The sequence below is a fragment of the Alosa pseudoharengus genome, unplaced genomic scaffold (genome assembly GCF_046254945.1).
Source record: "Alosa pseudoharengus isolate Yale_2024_CS ecotype anadromous, Long Island Sound unplaced genomic scaffold, YU_APseudo_1.1 YU_APseudo_1.1_scf_3, whole genome shotgun sequence".
NCBI lineage: Eukaryota > Metazoa > Chordata > Actinopteri > Clupeiformes > Clupeidae > Alosa > Alosa pseudoharengus.
Genome location: NW_027468718.1, coordinates 45,705,955 through 45,730,310, shown reverse-complemented (window position 1 = coordinate 45,730,310; position 24,356 = coordinate 45,705,955). Strand labels below are relative to the sequence as shown.

Genomic DNA, 24,356 nt, shown 5'->3' with positions numbered 1-24,356 from the left:
GGCCTATTACTGCTAGCTTGCTATTTTAGTGAGCAGTTCGAGGCCCACAAGTGATCTTCATAATTTTTGCGCATCACAATGTGTGTTTCTGCACAAAAAAACGAGCAACGGATGGGGTCATTTGTTACTGTTTGTGATGCAAAATTACTGAGGCAAAATTTATCTGCATTATTCAAGGCATGCATTCGCTGTGTTTGCTCATGTTATAATATAGGCTATCACCAGTTAACATGGACATCAAGATAGCTAGTAAGCTAGTAGACTAGTCTACTAGACTAATGGCAAGTGTTGCTCTTTGTGGCGTAGTGGTGCTTACTGCTTGGAATATTTTGCCTCAGTTAGACTCATGTTTGAAACCCAACAAAACCTTCGCTGATTTACTTTGACACATTTCCTGTTTGCACAACATTTTGTGTGGATGCTTAAGCAGACATACATAGTGATTCCCGCATGTTTTCGGCAAGATCTTGCTTCATATTCTGTCGCCACTGTAGGCTTGTGAAAATGTGAATCTCCAGCACTGGAAGGGCAGAGGCAGAGCAAAGCGTTGTTAACAAGTAGGCAGGGTCTTGTTGAATATTCACGGATTTTATGCAAATATCACAAGTTAACCTGCTCACCATCTAAACTGGAACACCGGTCCCGTCATAGCTCTACAGCTGTTATTTGGCTATAGCCTACCGCCCATTAAGGCTTTATCATTCGCTGTCTTCCGCATAGTGTATTATGAAGCTTCGCAATTTGTTCAGCTTCGATCTGGTTTTATTGCGGTATTTAAAACGGCAACTCCCTACTCCATCATCAACACCCGGCAATAACGAACAAGTTGGATGGGTAAGTAGCCTAGGCTACATTTTTGAGCCTACAGATGTTTTTAATGACTTGTTGATATACTTGCTAAACAATGAAACAACTAGGATAAACTGCGCAATAGGCTTTAAAAGTATCCTTGTGCATATTGCCGTCCATAACATAACACTACCGCGGTAGACTACCATAAGGAGCTTTTTATCCTAGATCACAGTAGCTTCGGTTATAATCACGTAATATGTGTATTGTAGGCTATTGTTTATAAAGGAAGATGTTAACACAGTTTAACACTCACAACAGTGAGTTTCTGATAATACAACTATAACAAGACTCAGGAGGATAGCCCTCATCTTTGTGATCACGACACAACCTTTTTCCCCCCCCTTTCTTCCTGGCAGGAGTCTTATGTAGACATATTGAACTACAGGAAGTGGCTTGGTGAGTAGAGATGGGTTAATGAAAAACGGTGTTGCCCAATAAATTATGCAAGGTTTATGTGACTAAAGTTTGGAATATATTAGGTCATAACCATTTTTTAGAAACCAAAGTTGTAGTGTTGTAGTGTATCTCTGGAACATATTTTAACATGTTGCTTCTTCTTCATCAGTCTAAATAACCCCCAAATGAGCTTCACTGACAGGGTTCAAGGATGGCTGATCATAATAAAGCAGAGGTATTTCGGCTATTATATGAATATTTCCTAATAATGTTCCAATACTTCTTCGACAACATATTGTCACGAGATCAGGGATCTTTCAGGAAGTGATGATAATATCAGTGCTGTTTTGGGAACACCCCATAACACTTGCACAACCACACACACACACACAACGATGGGAAGTCCATCGCTCACTCCTAATCACACGCTTAGGGTGAATAAGGTGACCCCCTCTGAACAGGTAAAATGTGGAACGAGTAGTACGTTTTCAATGGTTAGAGGGAACTGGTAACTTTGATTTTTAGGGGCGCACCAAATCTAAGGTTTGGTTTTGGATTTGGCTGAATTCCTAATTTCTGATGGGGTGGAGATTCTGCCAACCCTTATTCGACCAACCGAACCAAATCCTACGCAGTGGTTCTGCTGTTTTTAGAACATACTGTCGCAACGGGCTGCACAAGATAGCTCCTTCTAGGTAACTTTTCACCACAGATCATGTCTGCTTGTCATTTGTAGTACTTACCAAAATCATAGAAATGATCATTGGGAGAGACTTATCTCTTAGGATCCAAAATAGATATTCTTTGAGTTGTTAGGTTTTTGAGTCTTTATTTTAACTAATGACATAGAAAACATTGAATTGCAATATTGCATTCACATAATCAAGTTCTTTTAGGCAAGTCCCTCCACTCAGTGGCCATCTTGCACTTATCGGGTAGCAATTTCAGGCAGACTGCGCTTGTGCATGGCCTCACAACACTAACCTCACTCCAGCTGCGAGATCATAACACACAGAAGGGGGGATATGTGTATACAACAGCCATATTGGCATCATGAACTAACCCCATACATCTCTATGGGAGATTATTTGAGTCTTAATGTGACAGGCACTCAACTAGACTTACACATCACCAATACAATGTAGACTAATGACATTAAATATAAGTAATACCGTTATTCCTCAAACTATGGCCGGGATTCTATTTATAGCCGGGCCTCGATTTAACTCAATTAAATAAAAGAGCTCTTCTTAATATAGATAGATAGATAGATAGATAGATAAGATAGATAGATAGTCTTTATTGTCATTGACACTTTTTTGCAAAGGTACAACAAGATTTGTGCTGTCAACTCATGAGGTATGCATAAGAACAATAATAAATATAGCTGCAAGCAGCAATGCGGGGGCCAAGCAGTGCGCTATAGCAGGAATGGCGTTGCCATGGGATGAGCAAGCACTCACAGCAAGTTTGATGGCAATTGGATAAAGAACGGCTGAGAAATAAGCTAATTTACTTTGTTAAAGCACAACTAGAGGCCAAATTACACCAATGTCCTTGTGCGTTCTTACAATCAGCTCCCATATCCGTCTACCAAGTTTGGACTTCATACACCAAAGTGTTGCTGAGATGTGAGCTCACTTTCTTTATTGCAACACCCCTAGAGGCCAAATGAGACCACTTTCCTTGCATATCCTCACAATCAGCTAATATGTCCATGTATCAAGTTTGGACTTCATACAACGAAGCGTTGCTGAGATATGAGCCCACTTCCTGTATTACAGCGCCCCCTATAGAGGCCAAATGATGCCAATTTCCTACTGTGTCCTCACAATCAGATACCAAGTCCCTGTACCAAGTTTGGACTTCATACATCAAAGCGTTGCTGAGATACAAGCTCACTTCCTGTATTGCAGCGCCCCCTGTAGAGGCCAAATGACGCCAATTTCCTAGTGCATCCCCACAATCAGGTACCAAGTCTCTATACCAAGTTTGGACTTCGTACATCAAAGCATTGCTGAGATACAAGCTCACTTCCTGTATTGCAGCGCCCCCTATAGAGGCCAAATGATGCCAATTTCCTAGTGCGTCCTCACAATCAGATACCAAGTCCCTGTACCAAGTTTGGACTTCATACATTAAAGCGTAGCCGAGATGTTAGCCCACTTCCTGTTAGGCGGCATCGTCGCCATGTGTGATTTGCTGTCACGGGCAAATAAACTTAAAATTAAAAAATCTGACAAGTATCGTTTGTGCGGCTCGGTCTGAAGATCATCTCCGCCAAGTTCTGAGAAAATCGGAAGAAATTTGTAACCGCTGAAACTTTTCGTAGAGTTTGGACTAAATCCAACATGGCGGAGGTCCAATATGGCGGAAAGTGACGGGATAGGGGTCGATGAACTTGGGATGTTCCAAGGATTAAGACGCTACCTCAATTGTGAAAATCAGACAAAAGAGTCAAGGATCACGCGCATGAACGCATGTCCAGCATTGAACTGGTGGTGGCGCTAGAGTGTTCAATGTATATGCATAAAAATTGCTGTGAGTGATTGGGACAGTGTCCTGACTAATGGTATCGAGTTTTGTTATGTTAACTCAAAGCGTCACGGAGATGTTAGTCCACTTCCTGTTTGGCGGCTTCATCACCATATTTGATTGGCTGTTACAGGCAAACAAAAATGAAATTGAAAAATCTGACAAGTATCGTTTTTGCGGCTCGGGCAGAAGATCATCTCCGCCAAGTTCTGTGAAAATCGGATGAAATTTGTAACCGCTGAAACTTTTCGTAGAGTTTGGACTAAATCCAATATGTCGGAGGTCCAATATTGCAGAAAGTGACGGGATAGGAGTCGATGAACTCGGGATGGTCCAGGGATTCAGACGCTACCTCAATTGTGAAAATCAGACAAAAGAGTCAAGGAATACGCGCATGAACGCATGTCCAGCATTAAACTGGTGGTGGCGCTAGAGTATTCAATGTATGCATAAAAATTGCTGTGAGAGATTGGGACAGTGTCCTGACTAATGGTACCGAGTTTTGTTATGTTAGCTCAAAATGCCACAGAGATGTTAGTCCACTTCCTGTTTGGCAGCTTCATCGCCATATTTGATTGGCTGTCACGGGCAAACAAAAATGAAATTGAAAAATCTGACAAGTATCTTTTGTGCGGCTCGGGAAGAAGATCATCTCCGCCAAGTTCCATGAAAATCGGATGAAATTTCTGACCGCTGAAACTTTTTGTAGAGTTTGGACTAAATCCAATATGACGGAGGTCCAATATGGCGGAAAGTGACGTAATAGGGTTCATTGAAATTAGGTCGGTCCAGGGATTCCAACGGTGCCTGATATGTGAAAATCGGACGCACCGTTCAATGGTCACATGCGTGAATGCAATCCAGGTTCGACCCATTGGTGGCGCTAGAGTGTTGGGCATAGAGTTCTGTAAATTGGTGAGAGTCATCATGGGACAGTGCTGAATCAGTGTGCCAAATGTCATAACTTTAGACCCAGCGGTTCAATTTTCGGCCAGATTTTGACCTGTTGGTGGCGCTAGATGGCTGGGTTTAGAGGTCCGTAAATGAGTGTGAGTGGTCAGTGGAGTGTCCCGAAACTTTCTGCCAAAAAATCTGAACTTTTTAGCCAGGCGTTCTATGGGCTGCCATAGACTCCAATGGCAGAAGTGTAATAATAGGAAAAGCTAGTAACTCAATGGGTGCCTTCGCAGCTTCGCTGCTTGGCCCCCAAATAGTTTAAAAAATACACATATATAAAAATATAAAACGAATATGAACATACATATTGCACTGGTTATGAACAGAAATGGTTCTGTAAAGATTTCACTGGTAAAAAGAGCATTACTCCACAATAGAATTTGCACAGTGGGTTAGGGGCCAAGAACAGACTATTTCAAATTTGAAGAGTTAAGAGCCATGATTGCCTTCGGATAGAAACTATTTTTTAAACGGTTTGTCTCTCTGAGGATGTGCAGCTACCGTACCAAACACACAGTCCATACGTGAGCACATTCTCTATGGAGCAGTGATAGAAGGCGAGAAGCAGATTCTGGGGTAGACCGCTCTTCCTGAGAGTTCTCAGGAAGTACAGTCTCTGCTGCGCCTTCTTCAGTAGCTCCTTGGTGTTGGCGCGCCATGTCAGGTCGTCCTCCAGCTCAATGCCCAGAAACCTGAACAACATATTTTATATTGTTGGTTGGTTTAATAGCCTACTGTTGCCAATGAAAAGTCGTTGTGCTACACCATGGTCCTTAACACGTCGCTCTCAAGCTACCTGTCGCTAGCCGCCCCCTTTTGAACTTGCCAGAGGATGAAGCAGTACTACATTTAAACACAATTGTTGCAGCGAGGCATTCCAGCCTATGAATTTAATAAAAAGCAAGTCATGCATAATTAGAAAATAACTCTACTTGGCTACGCAATAAGGTTTCCATTAGAGCACAGCGCACGTTCAGTAAATGAATGAAAGCGGCTGCAATAAACAGGTGCAAATCTATGGAAGAATATTAAACTCAAAAGTTTTGTACGTGTGTATCACATTTTGAAACTGTAGAAATTTTTTGTAACTGTAAAAATGATCTGTACAAGTAATTGTCAAAATTACAAATATGCCCTACACTTACAAATCTATTCTACAGGTACGGATCGGTTTTACAGCTACAAATCATCCTACAGTTAAAAATATTTTACCATTACAAACATATTCTACAATTACAAATCAATATTCTACGCACAAAAAGTTGTCCTACAGTTACAAATCTTTTCTGCAAGTGCCTTTTGCAGCACCTTAGGGATGAGAAGTGTCTCATATGTATTGTGTGTGTGTGTGTGCATCAAGATGTGTAACTGAAAAACTAATTTGTGGTTTAACAAAAAAATATTATTCATATTAGTTGGGTCATTGTGAGGGATCGAGCAGGCTGGCTTAAGGAGACGCAGGTTTTTCAGTTTCAAAAAATGAAACATTTATTTTTTTTGTCCTTTTTTTTTCAAAACAAAACAGATATGATAAATCATATCCAAAATGATAACTTAACATAACATAATAGGCCTATGAGGTCAGACAAACAGAACATAACTCAGAGCATGTGAGCAAACTGAACACAAAAGACTGACCTAACTAAATGGGATGACAGGGGAACATATATGCCGGCCGGCTAGACTAACAAGACACAGAAGGGATGACTACAACTAATTGATATTTAGAAAACAACAAACATAACAACTATGGCCAGTTCAACATAATCATAAAGGTAAGTAAATAATATTTCTTGAATGGAAATAATCTTAAACAATATAGTTAACAGATAAACTTAATTTAGAAGACCAAATTAATCTTCCTCTTTCCCCATGACGTTTCCTTGAGATAGTCCCTTCCGGAGGACTCTTAACGCGACATGGTTGCCACAGGAAGCCCTTTGCGCAGAAGCAGAATCCGGAAGTCCAGCCAGACGTATTCGCTGCCGGCCTCTCACCACCGGTCACGGTAACTCTTTGTTGCTCTGTGCGGCGGCTGGTCCGGCCGTCACATACTCCCCCCCCTTCGGAAGACTCGCCATGGGAGCGAGACAGGAAGTCAGCTGTGGCATTAGACTTCCCCAGGATGTGGGCAACAGTGAACCGGTAGGGCTGCAGGCCAAGGTACCATCTCGTGATGCGCCCATTGGTGTCTTTCATTCGTGCCAGCCACTGGAGCGCTCGATGGTCAGTTTCTAGGACGAACTCCCTCCCCAGAAGATAATACTTCAAGGAATCCAAAGCCCACTTAATAGCTAGTGCCTCTTTCTCCACTGTGGAATATCGTACCTCCCTGGGTACCAGCTTCCTGCTGATATAGGCCACAGGACGTCGGTCTTCAGGTGGTCCCTGTAGAAGGACAGCTCCAAGACCTCTATCGGATGCATCGGTCTGCAGGACAAAAGGTTGATCAAAGTCGGGACCGCGCAAGACAGAGCTCTTACTTAGCGCCTGACGGAGATCATGGAAAGCTGCAATGGCCTCCTTTGACCACTGGATTCTGCTAGGACATCTTGATCCAACTCTGTCTGTGAGAAGGGCTGCCCTTGCAGAGAAGTGTGGTATGAACCTCTGATAGAATCCTGCCATACCAACGAAGGATCTCAGCTGTTTCCTGGTCTGGGGCAGAGGACAGTTTTCAATTGCATGCACTTTCTGAAGCTGAGGTTTAACAATGCCATTACCAATGGTGAACCCCAGGTATTCCGTTTCGGCCCGTGCAAGCGCACATTTGGAAGCGTTGATGGTTAGGCCTGCAGATTGGAGACGATCCAGGACTTCCTTCAGATGTTCCATGTGCTCCCCCCAGGTGGCGCTGTGAATCATCTGTGAGCGTTCGATGATTCCAGATGACAGCATGAGGTCCACTTCCTTCTTCAAGGGCTCCAGAAGGCGCTCAGGTATCCTGTAACTCATGCGCCTCACCACAGCGTCAGGCTTCAATGAAATCTTATGCTCAACAAGGTTGACTCGGCCCGGATTCTCTGAGAAGAGGAGAGGGTTGCATAAAGCTCTCACCTGGGACTGCTGTTCCTCGGACAGATGTTCTAGGTCCAGGAGCACTGGAGCAGAAACAGGTAGGTAGTGCTCATCCATTTCCTCCTCTTCATCGATCTTCCTAATCAGCATCACCTCCTTCCCTTCAGGTCTTGAGATCCACTCTTTGAGGAGATTAACATGTAGCACCTTGGTGGATCGGCCTCGCCCCGGAGTTGCGACCTCATAGGTAGTAGGCCCGAGTCTCTTCTTCACCTCGAACGGCCCCTGCCACTTCACCAACAACTTGCTTTCTTGGCTAGGTAGCATCACCAGGACTTTTTGTCCAGGGCTGAAACTCCGCTGCCGAGCTGACTGGTCATACCAAGTTTTCTGCTGCTGTTGAGCTTCTGCCATGTGTGCCTGGGCCAGATCACTCATCTTCTCCAGCCTCTCCCTCATCTGTAAGACGTAAGACACAACATCAACAGGCTCTTCATCCCCTTGCCCCCCCTCCCAGAGTTCCCTGAGCAGTGTCAGAGGCCCCCTCACCTCTCTGCCATAAAGCAACTCAAAGGGGGAGAAGCCCGTAGAGGACTGTGGCACCTCACGGTACGCGAACAGAAGGTACGGCAGCCATTGATCCCAGTCTGAACCAGTCTCGTTGACAAATTTTCTGAGCATGTGTTTAATAGTTTGATTAAACCTCTCGGTCAACCCATCCGTCTGGGGGTGATATGGAGTTGTACGAAGGCTCTTAATACCCAGCAGATGGTAGACGTCCTTCAACAGGGTGGACATGAAGTTTGTGCCTTGGTCTGTAAGTATCTCACAAGGAAAGCCCACCCTGGAGAACAATTGCACTAAGCACATGGCCACGTATCTTGCCTTCACAGATTTCAGGGGAAAAACTTCCGGATACTTCGTAGCATAATCAGTAATAACAAGCATAAAGCGGTTACCTGATTTGCTCTTCTCCAGCGGCCCCACCACGTCCATCCCAAGCCTTTGGAACGGGACACTGATGATGGGCAGAGGCTGCAGAGGAGCTTTAGATGGACCTTTCACAGGAGCCTGCTGGCATTGAGGGCAACTCCTGCAGAACTGGGCAATAGCATCCCCTATCCCTGGCCAGAAGAAGTGACGCTTAACATGTGCAGCCGTCTTGTGCTTTCCTAAGTGTCCAGCCCAGGGAATGGAATGACCCAGGGTAAGAACAGTTTCTCTAGCTCCCTGAGGAACCACCAACTGTGTAGCTGGCCCACACTGACGGTAGAGAACACCTTCCTTCAGGAAATACTTCTCCCTAGAATCCCCCCCCGGTCTGGACTCTCCCTTCTGTTTCTTAGCGTTCCGCACATAGCTCGCTAAGCTTGGGTCGTCATTCTGCATTTTAACTATATCCACAGGCAGTTTAAATTCTAATGGCGGTTCAGGAGGAGATTCAGAAGACTGCTGGCTGACTGTGTGCTGGAACCTCTCTTGCCTTTTCTGACTGCGTGGCTTCCGAGACTTCCCGGGTAGATTCTCTAAGTCCGCCTCATAAAAAGGCAATGCATTCACCCACGGAGGAGACTCCTCACCCTTCTTAGATTGGGACCTGGTCATCGCAACATGGCACGTCTGCCTCCGCTGCAGCAGGTCCGGCAGTCCTGGCAGATCTCGGCCCAGTACCACGGGGAAAGGGAGGTTGGCTGCAACTCCCACAGTCATGTGGTAGGTCTGTTCCTGTACTTGGAGATATATATTAGCAGTCGGGATTAGTTTCTCGTCTCCATGCACACACCGCACTGGAATTTGATTAGTAAATTGAATGACATCATATGGAGTGCATTGCTGGTGCACCAAGGTTTGGTCACTTCCGTAATCAATAAGTGCTTGAAAATCCTTGTTGTTCACCTGCACAACAATCATATGAGGCATCTGTTGAACCATCTGAATGGACTCGTTCTGGGGTCTAGGGACATGGCACACTTGATTAACCTTTGGTGCTCTTCTATGACACATCGGCTTTGTATGGCCCTTCTCCCCACACTGAAAACAGACAGGTACTCTGCTAACCTGGTTTATTGTGGAGGCAGATGCTTCCTGCGAGGAAGGCTTACCAGACCCCTGGGGATACCGCCGGGTTTGCTGGGGTTGAGACTTTAAGGGCTCTCTGGAGGTCCTCCAGGCGTTGTACCCCCATGGCTGGTTCTTCCTCCTTGCGGCCACGAAGACATCCGCCAGCTCTGCTGCCTCAGCGCCTGATTCTGGATTGTGCTCCTTGACCCAGACCTGTAGCTCAGGGGACAGCATACGCAAGTATTGCTCAAGAATGATTAGTTCATTAATTGCATTTACTGTTTTACCTCTCGGTTGGATCCATTTGCCATATAGCTCCTTAAGTCTTACATAAAGTTCTTTCGGACTCTCCTCTGACTCAATGTCAAGGGATCGAAACTTCTGGCGATATGTTTCAGGATTGATGTTGTACTTCCTCAAAATAGCGGCTTTAACACGGTCGTACTCCAGGGCCTCGTCCCCATTCATATGGACATAAGCGCTCCTAGCCTTTCCAGTCAATAAGGGAACAAGATGCAGCGTCCAATCTGCCCTCCGCCATTGGCAAGCAGCCGCCACTCTTTCAAAAGTGATCAGGAAATGTTCCACATCATCGGAGTCGGACAATTTCTCCATTCTGGGCTCAGAGTAGCGGTGCCCACCTGGTTGGGGACCTCGTGATGGTGGTCCACTGGGATCCGAGTTGCCTACCAGGTCGTAGTCCTCTCCGCCCAGCAGTGCTGCCGCACCTCGGGGTCCCCCTCGTGGTGCCGGAGGCTGTTGCCCTGCCACATCCTGCCGCAATAGACCAAATTGTTGTTGGAGGACTTCGAACCGTCGGTCTCGATCCACCATCTCTTGGGTGCGTTGAGCTTCCCGTTCCTCCTGAGCCACCATGTGTTGGCGCAGCATGCCGGCCAGATCCCCGAGAGATGGTTCACCTGGATTCTTGGCATCCCCATCTTCTACACTGCCATCATCCGAAGCCCTCATGGGTGTTTCACGATGGGTGCCACGCCCTCTGCCGCCACGTTGCATCCTTGGAGGTGGTTAGACTCAGAAAAAAATTATGAGGATTGAGGAAAAAGTATGGGAAAAAAAAATTGCAAATCTGCGCCCCCTACTGGCGATCCCACCACTGCCACCAAATGTGAGGGATCGAGCAGGCTGGCTTAAGGAGACGCAGGTTTTTCAGTTTCAAAAAATGAAACATTTATTTTTTTTGTCCTTTTTTTTTCAAAACAAAACAGATATGATAAATCATATCCAAAATGATAACTTAACATAACATAATAGGCCTATGAGGTCAGACAAACAGAACATAACTCAGAGCATGTGAGCAAACTGAACACAAAAGACTGACCTAACTAAATGGGATGACAGGGGAACATATATGCCGGCCGGCTAGACTAACAAGACACAGAAGGGATGACTACAACTAATTGATATTTAGAAAACAACAAACATAACAACTATGGCCAGTTCAACATAATCATAAAGGTAAGTAAATAATATTTCTTGAATGGAAATAATCTTAAACAATATAGTTAACAGATAAACTTAATTTAGAAGACCAAATTAATCTTCCTCTTTCCCCATGACGTTTCCTTGAGATAGTCCCTTCCGGAGGACTCTTAACGCGACATGGTTGCCACAGGAAGCCCTTTGCGCAGAAGCAGAATCCGGAAGTCCAGCCAGACGTATTCGCTGCCGGCCTCTCACCACCGGTCACGGTAACTCTTTGTTGCTCTGTGCGGCGGCTGGTCCGGCCGTCACAGTCATCTATAGCAGTTCCGTGACCGTGGAGAGCGAAGGTTCATTTCTCACTAGATTTGTCATCTATAAAGGTTAAAGAAAAAAATTAGCTGGGGTGCCCCTCACAAAAATGTGGAGACATTTTGTGAGAGCCCTATATCCAAAATGGCTGCCGTCAGCCAAGCTGGAAATTAACTTTTTATTGGTTTTGCCCACAGTGCTGCATAATACATGGTTTCTGAGACTATTTGGGTCAAAAAATAAAAAAATGATGTAGATTTATTGATTTGACCTATTTCTGACCTTCAAATTCAAGATGGCCGCCAATTTTTGGCTCTTTAAATGTACATTTTTCAAAATAGTCATAGAGCTGTATGGCAAATGGAATCTCTGCTCAAACTAATTATTTATTTGAATTAACTAAAAAGACTCCATCTGAATCTGTTGAATCTCCACACTGACTCATTACATTGCATTACATTACATTTGGCAGACGCTTTTTTAGCCAAAGCGCCTTATAACATGGTAAACAGTTTAAAGCTTTAGAACAATTCTCTCAACAATACTAGAACGATTGAAAAGAATGTAAAAAGGTAGAGCACAATAAGAAAAAGTGCATCAGTGAGTGCTGTTTTTATACAGTCAAATGTCAGTTCTAGTCCAGTGGTAAGTGCTAGAATTAGCTAGTTGTAAGTAGTGTTACGAGAGGAGATATTCTCTGAAGAGCTGGGTCTTCAGGAGTTTTTTAAAGATGGAGAGGGATGTCCCTGCTCTAGTAGGAACTGGTAGTGCGTTCCACCAACAAGGAACAACAAATGAAAAAAGTTTGGATTGACCTGATTGTACCGGTGGCAGAGCTAGACGTCGTAAGTCTGAGGAGCGCAACGGTCAGGAGGTAGCATATGCCTATATGAGGGCATTCAAGTAGGTGGAAGCAGAACCGGAGACTACTTTGTAGGCAAGCATTAGAGACGAATTTGATGTGGGCGGCCATAGGTAGCCAGTGTAGCTGGATGAGCAGCGGGGTAACGTGCCCTTTTGGGTTGTTTGTAGACCAGGCGCGCCACCGCGTTCTGGATCATCTGAAGGGGTTTCACTGTGCAGGCTGGGAGACCTGTCAGGAGGGCGTTACAGTAGTCGAGTCGTGAGATGACTATTGCTTGTACCAGGAGTTGGGTAGCATCTTGAGTCAAGTAAGTCTTGATTTTCTGTATGTTGTAGAGTGCGAAACGGCTAGTTGGTTGTCGAGAACGACTCCTACATTTCTTGCAGCCCTGGTAGGTGTAACAGACAGGGAGTCAAATTTGATGTTGATGCCATGGTTTAGCTGGGAGGACCAGCATTTCAGTCTTTGAGAGGTTTAGCTGGAGGTAGTTTGCCTTCATCCATGTAGATATGTCTGAGAGGCAATCCAAGATCCATGCCGAGACCAAGGGGTCATTAGGTGGAAAGGACATATAGAGCTGTGTGTCGTCTGCATAGCAGTGGTATGGGAAGCCATGCGAACGGATAATCTGTCCCAAAGAGGTGGTGTAGATAGCAAAGAGAAGAGGACCCAGCTCTGAGCCCTGGGGGACCCCTGTGGTGAGATAGTGAGGTGCGGACAGCTGTCCAAGCCATGATACGTTAAACGAGCATCCTGTGAGGTAGGATTCAAACCAGGACAGAGCAGAACTGGAGATTCCCATGTTAGAGAGTATAGAGAGAAGGATGCGGTGATTAACAGTGTCAAAGGCAGCCGTTAAGTCAAGTAGAATGAGTTCTGATGACAGAGTGGTCGGCTTGGCTTCCTTTAAGGCTTCGATTACAGACAGCAGAGCCGTTTCTCTTGAACCGAGATTGATTTAGTTCCAGAAGGTTGTTCTGTGAGAGGAATTCAGAGACCTGTTTGAAGACTACTTGTTCGATACCTTTGGATAGGAAAGGTAGGAGTAAAGCAGGACGGTAGTTCTCAACTTGAGCAGGGTTGAGAGAAGTTTTCTTAAGTAACAGTGTTACCCGGGCCGCTTTGAATGCTGTTGGAAACGTGCCAGAGGTTAGCGAAGCATTGATCACGTGTGAGAGCTGGTGTGATAGTCAGGCTGATGGACTGAAGTAGGCTCATAGGTAGGGTCCAATGAGCATGTGGTTGGACGGCTACCTGTCAGGAATCTATCTCACTCTCGGAGAGACTCCTCTTATCATAACTGCAGTCATGAGGTGTGACTCAGTCATTATCAGGTGGGAGACGGATTGTACTCTTATTCTTCAGTTTGTGCCATTTGGAAACTCTGGCCTGGCCTGCTGAATAAGTGTACAATCCATGTTCCATCTGATGAGGACTCTTTGAATCTTAATATGGAAAGGACAAACTACCTTACATATTTCCAGCTCCATTACAACCTGCAAGAGCATCCTCCTCCCATTGGTCACGGCTGGGATCTAGTGAACGGAAAGTGTCGACCAGTGCGTCACACCCCCTTGCCCCAGCAGCTCACACCTAATGAAAGCTCAGATGAGAGTAGCAGTGACGATGACAGACTACCGTACATATTTCTAGCTCCATTACAACCTGCAAGAGCATCCTCCTCCCATTGGTCACGGCTGGGATCTAGTGAACGGAAAGTGTCGACCAGGGCGTCACACCCCCTTGCCTCAGCAGCTCACATCTCATGAAAGCTCAGATGAGAGTAGCAGTGATGATGACAGGAGTCAGTGTGGAGATTCAACAGATTCAGATGGAGAGTGTTTTTAGTTAATTCAATAAAGAAATCATAATAAATAAATAATAATAAAATGACAGACATCTGATGACCTATGTGTATGTTGTAATTTTGCTGCCCATAACTGAACTCAGTTTGAGCAGAGCTTCCATTTGAGCCTAATATTACAACTCTCAACTTTTTGAAAAATCGACATTTAAAGAGCCAAAAATTGGCGGCCATCCTGAATTTGAAGGTCAGAAATAGGTCAAATCTAGCCTGGCGGGCCATTCTATATCATTGAAATGTGAATCGAACCATTAACCTCGCTTAATCCAAGGGGCGGGCAGAGAATTGTCTTTCAAACTGCCTAGGCATGCAATAGGCCAGCGCTACGACCATATCCGTATCCGGTCGGCAAAACGGCAAATACATCCTTCTTCGAATGACTTAAGTGCATTGTGTTGCTCAACTTTCAAAGAAAAGTCCAACTCCTCCAAAGTTGACGCCAATGCCGATTCAAACAACCGATCTTCGTTCGCCATAGCCACCTTCCTTGTTGTTCACCGTCGCAGGACTGTCGTTATCCTGTTAAGCCCGCCTTAAAGTGGAAATGAAGCAGTCAAATAAAACAGATGTCTAAAGCACTAGTTAAATATTTAAATATACCTTAAATACAAATTAAGTCAGAAATATGACCCGTTATTCAGAATAAAGCACAAACAAGTTGCATTAATTTCAGCTGTGTGCCACCATCTTTGTTTTCAGAAAATGATGACATCACAAGAATGGTTGGTACAACATTCTATGCAGTTTACATAGCGGCTGTCATAGGCTCAGTTAGCTTACTGCCTCAACAAAATGGATATGGACGAATGGGATAGACCCACCAATGAGGACAGGCATCCAATTGCCTATGCTTTTGAGCCAGTAAGAGCAGTGGGAGTTTTAGTGCCCCCAGAGCCTGACTATGGAGGAGAAATAGATGATGGAGAGAGAGAGGTGTATCTGAGCGCACAGAAAACAATCGGTGGTGCTTATGTGGGGGTTGTGTCCCTATGTCCACTGACATGGCACACATGGAGAGTGTCTGCTGCCAGGAAATTAAACTGGGACATCTCATCCAAAATAACAGATAACGTCCAATCCTACGTGCCAAATGCTGTCATTAAAGCGAGACGTTGAAGGTTGCAATGCGGTCGCTGAGGGACATCGGAGCCGAAACACTGGAACGCCCAATAAACAGCAGTTAACCAACTAACACACTCTTGATAGGTTTTGCAGAGGGGGTAGGCTAGGGGACTACACTGATCGCCTGAGACTACACTGATTTTTACACCCATACTCAGTTGTTCTGCAACGTATTATCATGGTAGAAGCTGCGATACAGTACTAGCATAGCATAACATAACAAGCACATACTGTAACTAGCATAGCATTAACCCTAAAATCTTGCTACAAGCGGCACATCCGTGCATTTATTTACTTAAAGCGAACAGCAGGTTATTTTATGTTAGCTTACATAAACAAATAAAACTCAGATGCCTTACAGTCCATAAACAACGTCTACCCACAAAAACCATGCCTGTCACAATCACAGAACTAGGCTGCTGCAGAGTAGCCTACACAAGTCAGACGTACTGTAGGCTAGCGTACCCACAACAGGTTCTCACCAGGTTCGCAAGTCTCTGCAAATAGTTTCCACTACTACTTGAGTGAAACAAATGCAATCATTGATACTAATCAATCACAAAAAGAAACCTCTTACTCACACATGAGAAGTTCGCTCCCCTGAGTTTATTCACCAATTCATCAACGATGCAACTGCATTTTCAGGTTGCGGTAATCCACAAGTTGTGCGAGAACATCCAAACACATTATTGCGACTGAAATTAAATCTAATTAAGTACTGTCTCTGATAGGCCTACAGGCTACATTACAGCGGCCCTTGTTCTTGTACAAACACAAAAACAAACATCAACAGAATTTGCGTTGGCATATTGAAATAAAGTGAACGTCCGCTAATGGATAAAACAGAACTGTGGACAAAACAGAACTGTGGACAAAACCATTTCCAACTTAATTTCCAGCATTGGCTTACAGCAGCCATTTTGGATATAGGGCTCTCACAAAATTCCCCCACGTTTTTGTGAGGGGCACCCCGGCTAATTTTTTTCTTTAACCTTTATAGATGACAAATCTAGTGAGAAACGAACCTTGGCTCTCCACGGTCACGGGACTGCTATAGATGACCCAACTATATGTCCTTCACTTACAAATATATTCCACAGGTACTAAACCTTCCACAGTTGCTTGTCTTTGAATTACAAACTATTCTGCCATTACGAATCTCTGCCGCTCGCACAAGTATTTTCTGAAAATATACGGATACTTTTGAGACTTTTCTGGCACTTCCTGTTGAATAGCCAATGGCGATGCTCAGGTTTGGCTAGCCAATCAGGAATCTAAGTTCAATCTCTTCCATTACTTTTGAATTCATGCTAGATTCTTGAAATTTTCAGGGAGTATTCTACACTGTTAGTTGTCTTCAACTTCTGAAATAATTGCCCTACAGTTGAATATTTGTCAAGCCATGACTTGCTGAAAATTTGCTTTTATGAAAAATGGATGTAGCCTATGTTTTGACCACAATATCTTCCCAATGAATCCCATCAGAAGTTTTGAATTTATTTATATAATACTACTGTTTTAGTACTTCCTTGCCAAATAGGTTGCATGTCTAAAATAAATGAAAGTATGTCATTTATAGAGCATCAAACATGAAAAAAAAAAAACTTCATTTTTCAAGCGCATATTCCCCATGTATGACAAAGTCTACCACAAAAACAATCATAGCACCGGAAATGTTTTCATTAGTACACACTCAAAATATTGTGTTCCTTGACTTAAACTATATCAACTAAGGTATATCAATTAAGGTATCAAACATGGTTTTCATATGGGTGATTGTTTTTTTCCTGCATAGCTTCCTATGGACAATTGTTTACTTATACCATATGCTAATCTGTTTATATAGCCATGTGTTTTGGCTCCTTGTTTCCTTCCACCCCTCACCTGAATCTGCTTATTAGCGTAATCATTGTCTCACCTGTTCCCTGTCATGTTTATTAAAGGGATATTCCACCATTTGGGGAATTACACTCATTTTCCACCTCCCCTTGAGTTAAACAATTGAGTTTTACCTTTCCCTAGTTCATCCAGCCGTTCTCTGAGTCTGATAGCACTTTTAGCTCCAGCTCCAGCTCATTGAATCAGATTAGACCGTTAGCATCTCTCCTATAAACTAACGGTCTAATCTGATGCGTTTACAAGATTGCTGCACTTCTGAAACGATCTGGGAAGAGTTTAATGCACAAATTTAAGTTTGATATCACTGCTAGTTATGCCCCTGCTAGAAGTCGTAAGTCAATGAATCTTTTCCAGACCCCCATGTCTCCGCACCCCATATAGCTCCCTTGAAAGGTTTTTTATTTTGCGTGCAATGTTTTAGAAAATGTTAGATAGTGGATAGTGGGCCTCAAAAGTTTTCAGTCACACATTTCTGAGATATGACTTTGTTTCCTCCCTTTTTTCCAAATTACTGAACAAGATTTACCCTACTGGATCATTGGGCATTAACCTGTACCAATGATGCATATTCTAGATACTGGGCAAGTACAGAACTTTATGGAAATTTAATATATTGAGTCTTAAGACCTTGCCAACATCCAAAAGACCAATAAGATAAGTATTTGAGAGTTTTATACGGAATTGGCATTGGTGACACTGGTTGAACTATGGGATCAAACTATGGGCTTTAAAGGCATCTTATGCAACTTTATGACCTTAATATGACCGCTTAAAAATCATTTTGATGGTAACTTCCAATAGGGAGAATGACTGATAATGACTGACTCTTCTCTATTATTGTGTTACATGCTCCAACTGAAAAGAACTTTGAGCTGCATTCTGTGTATGAAAGGTGCTATACAAGTAAAGCTTATTATTATTATATCATTAATTGTCTATCCGTCTATGGCCGTCTTGTAACTATGCTCTCCTCCATAAAATAAAATACAAATACTCTGCAAATGTAGACCAGTAAATAAATAAATACATAAATAATACATAAATTAAACTGCCTTGGATGCCTTTAATTGTATGAATAAAATAATAATAATAATAATAATAATAATAATAATAATAATAATAATAATGGTAATAATAATAAAAACAGCCACAGCCCCAGCCACAGCCCCAAGATAGTTCTCATATCTTTATTGAATACTTTACTACTACTATACTTTACTAATACTGAACATCTTGACATCTATATTGTTTCAGGGTGATGAAGGACAGATGAAAGATCTGCTTTCTGGACAACATCCTGCAGAGATCAAGATCTGGTCTACAGAACATGTCAGAAAGTGGACTCTGGAGCTGAAAAATGTAGATGAAGAATGTGCTAACATAATGTACCAACAGAAAATTAATGGAGAAAGTCTTCTACTTTTAGACAAAACTGATTTGATAGGAGCAGCTATTCCATTGGGTCCAGCTAAACTGATCACTGATAAGAGAGACAAACTTGTGCAAATGAAAGCTGAGATGTTAAATGATCCAGGAGTTCAATCAGGGGGTCCATGTAAGCCTTACCCTTTCAGTCGATTCCATGAAGCTTACAGATACAGGATTAATAGCTGTCTCGACATACCAGAGTCAGGGGAATTAAATTTGATTGAGCCATGTCATGAATTTAAAGCATACATCAATACAGGGAGCACAGAAAAAGTAGACAAAATGAAGAAATTCACTGATGAAGTCATTCGTTTTGCAGCAGCTTGTATGAACAGTCGCACTAATGGCACCATTCACTTTGGCGTAGGGGACTTGCCAGATTTTAAGCATGGTCAGATTCTAGGATTTACTGTTGAAGACAAAGAGTCTTTTGGCAAAGCATTACATGACACAATTGAGGGCCGTTTTGAACATAAACATGTGGCGGCAGCAAAGAAGTGTATTAAGTCACCTCGAAGTGCTTCAATCTGATACGACATCTTCAGAGAAATATGTCATGGAAGTTGACATAGAACCAACATTTTCAGTCTGTGAAGAGAACTTCTACCATGTCTACAGTGTAGACTCACGAAAGTCAAGAAAAAATAAGAGCAGAGAAGCTAAGGAAGATACAAAAGAATTCAAATCCTTCTACATCCGAGACAGCAGCAGCAGCAGAGACCTTCTGAGGCAAAACACTCAGTCGAAACCTCTGGAGGAGTTCAACAGATACGAGAAAAATATATCAAAACTGTCATTGGAAAGGAAGGAAGCTGAGGAAAAGTGCCTTGCTATTGTTAGAAATAGCATCCAGGGTTCCAAATTATGTGAAATGATTACTGGTGGGTCACATTCTTTGGATAAATCCCATTTTGAAAGGTACATACTAGTAACTAACAAATCACATCCAGTCCAACTTGATTCCTTAAGTTTTCTTCTAGACATGAACCTGACAGCAGTCTTAGACTTTGATCCAGAGTCATCAGAAAAAGGTTTAAAGAAGTTTTTTGAAGATCGAAACACAAATGTTCATTCTCCAGCACAGTATAAAATAACTGGATCAGTGGAGGATATTGCAAGCAAATTGAAATTGACCAGGATCAACAGCTGGATATTCTGCAATGGTGACATCAATGGCGAGGAACCTTCGGACATTAATTCCTGGTCAACCGAAAAGGGAGCCGCAGTTCGAAATGTAATTTCCTTCTTGTGCCGAGGTGAAGTCCTACCTCCTAAGAGATTCTTAGTTATATTTCTGCTGCTGTCCGATGTAATTGATAGCAAGGACCCTTTGCTTGAGACCTTCAATACATTCCGACAGGAGCTCAGAGGACTTGACCAAATCCTGTGCATATGTGAAAATTATCGGTCCTTCATCTCATGGAAGGACCTGATTGAAGCTCGCTATGGAGATACCATTTCAAACCGCTGCATTTCTGAGCTCAGCTTTGCAGAGATCAATGGCACTGTTCTCAGTCTGTGGTCTGACAACCGTCGCTCAAGCAGATTTTTGCCTTGTGGTGGAGTCAGCAAAGTTCAGCTAACAAAGAAAATGGAGGGCTGTTTGGACTCCCTAGATATTCTTTGTGTCAACCAATGTGAAGGGGGTAATGAAGATAAGCTGGCAATCCAGGAAAATTTCTACAAAGGAGGAAAGGTGTCATGGTGGAACTTCTATTTTTCTGAGGAACCTGGATCTACACCATTCATTAAGCGACAAATTTGATTACATAATTGACACCATCATTCCAGAGTTATGCTCCTTGACAAGACCTTGTGTTCTCTTCAACATACTGCATCTCGCAGGTTGTGGTGGTACCACACTGGCAATGCACGTTCTATGGACACAGATGAAGAACCTCCGGTGTGTTGTTCTGAAGGACAGAGCAGCAGATCCTGATGATGTTGCCAAACAGGTGATGCAGCTGCTGACATATCAAACAACAGAACAGTCTACCAGGCTCCCTGTGTTACTAATGATCGATGACTTTGAAGAAAGGGATAGTGTCTACAGTCTGCAGCAGAGCATTGAAAAAGCATGCCCAAAGATGGCCACCAGTCTCCAAGTTATCATACTCAATTGCATGAGAACTGAATTCTGGGGTCAGCATGAGGCAACAGTGGACACTGTCTTCATTGGGAATAAACTATCGGATCAAGAACAGAAACTCTTCCAAAAAAAGCTTGAGGAAATTGAGAAGACATACAAAAATGCTGAAACGTTCTATGGTTTCATGATCTTAAAGAAAGACTTTTCACCAGAGTACATAAAAGGAGTAGCCAAACACACCCTGAAGAGCTTCAACATCAACCATAAGCATGCCCAACTCATTGCTGTGATGGCCCTTTTGAATTTCTATTGCAAAAATTCATCTCTTTCTGTTACGCTGTGTGAAGCATTCCTGGGTCTTCCAACTAAACCAAAGTCTGTCTCTTGTAAAGTACAGGATGATTTTGGAAATTTCTCCACACTTATAACGCATTGCACTGTCCAGGACAAAGTGATCTTTGAAGCTATGAGAGTAATTCATCCAAGCATGGCTGAGTACTGTTTGGAAGAGCTGATTGCAACCCATGGTATATCAAAAGCAGAGATCACCAATCTCCTGTTGACCACAGACATGTTTTATGATTGTCTTCAGGGGAAAGAGAAACTTCTACAAGATGTCCACACCATGCTGGTGAGAAGATGTTACTCGTCAGAAAGTGAAGAAACCCATTTCTCGCCACTCATCCAAGCTATTATCAAGGAGACACCAGGATCTGAAGAAACAGTTTTGTACAATGCAGCTAAACGCTATGATAAAAATGCAATAATTGCTCAGCTTCTTGCCAGATACCACTACCTGAGGAAAAAGGATTTCCGAGAAGCAAAAGACTGGGCACGAAAAGCCAAAGAGCTTGATAAAGATAGCTCATACATAGCTGACACTTCTGCACAAGTCATCAAGCATGAATTAAGGAATGCCATTGGGAGTAATCCAGATTATCCTATTAAACCTGACCATTTGACAGACTAACTGAAAATGGCTTGCTGTGCCACAGATGCTTTCAAAGAAACTCAAGCAATTGCAAAAAAAGAGGTTGCTCTGCGATCTCAAAGTAAAGGAGACAGCAGTCCCTACAATATTGCTGGACGTCTTGGAGAAATTCAAGTGGCTGTGATGGTCATGGACGTCCTGGAAAAAATTCCAGTGTTTTCCCATGCTAAACTTCGGCGAAGTCAGATCCTCTCAGGCAATATACCTATCCAAACAGTTGCCAGCAAAGATCGCATGAAAAACAAGCATAAATCTTACTACCATGCCCTTCTGCCCATTTTTGCACAACATCAAAGACAACTTGAGGAGGCAATTTGATTTCCTTGACAACTTCTTTATCAACCTTCAGCCCTGGTTCTCACAGAAGGATGTAAAAGAAGAGAGAACAAGAAAGGAGCTTTTCAGGACATTCGAGAAATATGCCGACCTTTTTTGCAAAACAGATCCACAAGAGCTTATGGGAAACAAGACCTTACCAACCTTGTTCAGGATAAGGCAGATCCTGGAAATTAACAAAGCAGACACACATTTTGGCATACTGAAATGTCTCACAAGAAATAATACTGGTCCTAAACTGGAGATGATAGTCCATCAATATAGCATACTGTACACAAACAAACATGTTAATTTGAGAGATGTTGTCAACTACATTTATGCCAATGTAGTCCTTGCTTGTGTCTGGCCACATTCTCTGTGTCTTGTGCCCTATGTTGCTATTCTTCAGATGATGAGCAAGGTTCTTTTACAACAGGTGCCACATACTGACTCATTAGGAGTGCATTTCATTGCTACCGTTATTCTGTGGCCAGAGAACAACCCTTTCTTCCCTTCAGAACTTTCAGAGAAGTTAGGAACCTGCTTGTCGCAACTTAGGAGCACTTTTAAAAATGAAATGCAATCGATGGAACATGGCAAGAGACCTGTTGTCCACTTCTACTTGGGACAGAAGCAAGGCTATGATCGCTTGATCAGCCATGCAGTCCTTGCCAAGCCTGGGAGTCATGAAAAGTTTGACAATGGACAAATCTGGAGGGAAGAAAGAGTCAGAAGGACCCTACAGAGAGTCAATGGAGTGGTTCAGAGGAATTGCATTTTGGCACACACCTGTAATCCAAATGTCAAAGTCGAGGTTCGCCCCCAATACATGAGTCATTTAAAGGGCAGGGAATGTAACCCAGTGTCTTTCTATGTCGGGTTTACCATGAAAGGCCCTGTTGCTTTTGACATTCAGTTAATACATCGTCATGTAGGTGGCAATTAAAATGGATCTCACCACCATTAACAACAAATAACCAGCTGAACATGACTATTCAGCCAGTTTTGATATCCTGTACAACATTGAGTATAGGCGTACAAACATTCCATGACCTAACAGTGGCATTCAGACTTCCATCAAACTACTTTAAAAAAAAAAAACATGCACAAACTGTGCAAATGCTAGTAACAGCACCATTGACACTGATAAAATGCTTGCTAACTCATGATGCACTTATTCTTATTGTACTCTACCTTTTTTAAATTGTCCTAGAATTGTTGAGAGAATTGCTTTAAAAAGCTTAAACTGTTTACCATGTTGTAAGTCGCTTTGGTTAAACATGCATCAGCCAAATGTAATGTAATGTAATTTGGTGATCTACTTGATGAGATTATTATTTTTTGTTTTATTTTTTTTCTGGGGTAGTCCAACCCAGACATGTACCAGTGCACTAGGGCCATGAAGCTTAAAACATGCAACAAGCTCACTGGCTATGCCTGTCTATTGACAGTTATCTTAATTAAAAATTCCTGTTTCTACAATTATGTACTGAAAGCATTCCAGCTTTAATCATACATTTAATGCACTATTTTCATTTCAAGCACTTTTTTAATGGCACTGACTTTTCTATAATGGCACTGACTTTTCTATAGACTTTTTGATACTATTCTTAACATTTTACCTAAGTGTTTTAAAATTTAACCAATGTTCTGTCTTACCTTGCCATTCCGTATCTTTATTTGAACTGTGATACAGTACTTCATGCCATCACACAACTACGAGTGTTTTAAAAGATACAACCAATGTTCTGTCCTATCTTGCCACTCTGATACAGTACATGTCATTACACAACTAATGTATATTATGATGTTACATTGCACTGACCATAAAAAAATAAATAAATTAATTTTGACACATTCATTGCAATAATAATATCGTTTCCTTTACTGTATCTGATTAGAAAACTGTAGACCTTCACATCCGATGTTTTTTTATCAGCCATTTGTAATCATATTATATTGTCTGTAGCTCTGGAAAATCCTTAACTCAGTCTCCAAACTGACGTACCATAATAGTTTTTGCCACTAGGTTGTGCAAAAATCTCAGTAAGCAACACACCTTTTACATCCCCAGGGTTATAAACCATATATATATGGTTTGTGCGACCGTACATGTGACGTATATTTTCACTGTAAGACAACTTCTGTGATTTTTACGATATAACGCTGCCAGCTGTTGTGACAGTGGTAAAAGACGATATGGTACGCT

At 42.7% G+C, this 24,356-nt stretch overlaps 2 protein-coding genes and 1 pseudogene across 2 annotated transcripts in view; 2 read left to right on the top strand and 1 right to left on the bottom strand.

The window, feature by feature from the left end:
* Positions 1 to 6,747, bottom strand: part of LOC143100881 (zinc-binding protein A33-like) — a 102,162-nt gene extending 95,415 nt beyond the window's left edge. The window contains exon 1 of the mRNA XM_076264445.1: positions 6,590 to 6,747. The gene's annotated coding sequence lies outside the window, so the exon portion shown is untranslated. The remainder of the gene's footprint in view (positions 1 to 6,589) is intronic.
* On the top strand, positions 1,264 to 20,652 carry LOC143100879 (sterile alpha motif domain-containing protein 9-like; annotated as a pseudogene).
* Positions 20,653 to 22,027: 1,375 nt separating this feature from the next.
* LOC143100880 (sterile alpha motif domain-containing protein 9-like) lies at positions 22,028 to 23,308 on the top strand. The gene has a single exon (XM_076264443.1). It carries the CDS (start codon positions 22,095 to 22,097, stop codon positions 23,091 to 23,093), a length of 999 nt encoding a protein of 332 aa, XP_076120558.1. The 5' UTR covers positions 22,028 to 22,094; the 3' UTR covers positions 23,094 to 23,308.
* The last annotated feature ends 1,048 nt before the right edge of the window (positions 23,309 to 24,356 follow it).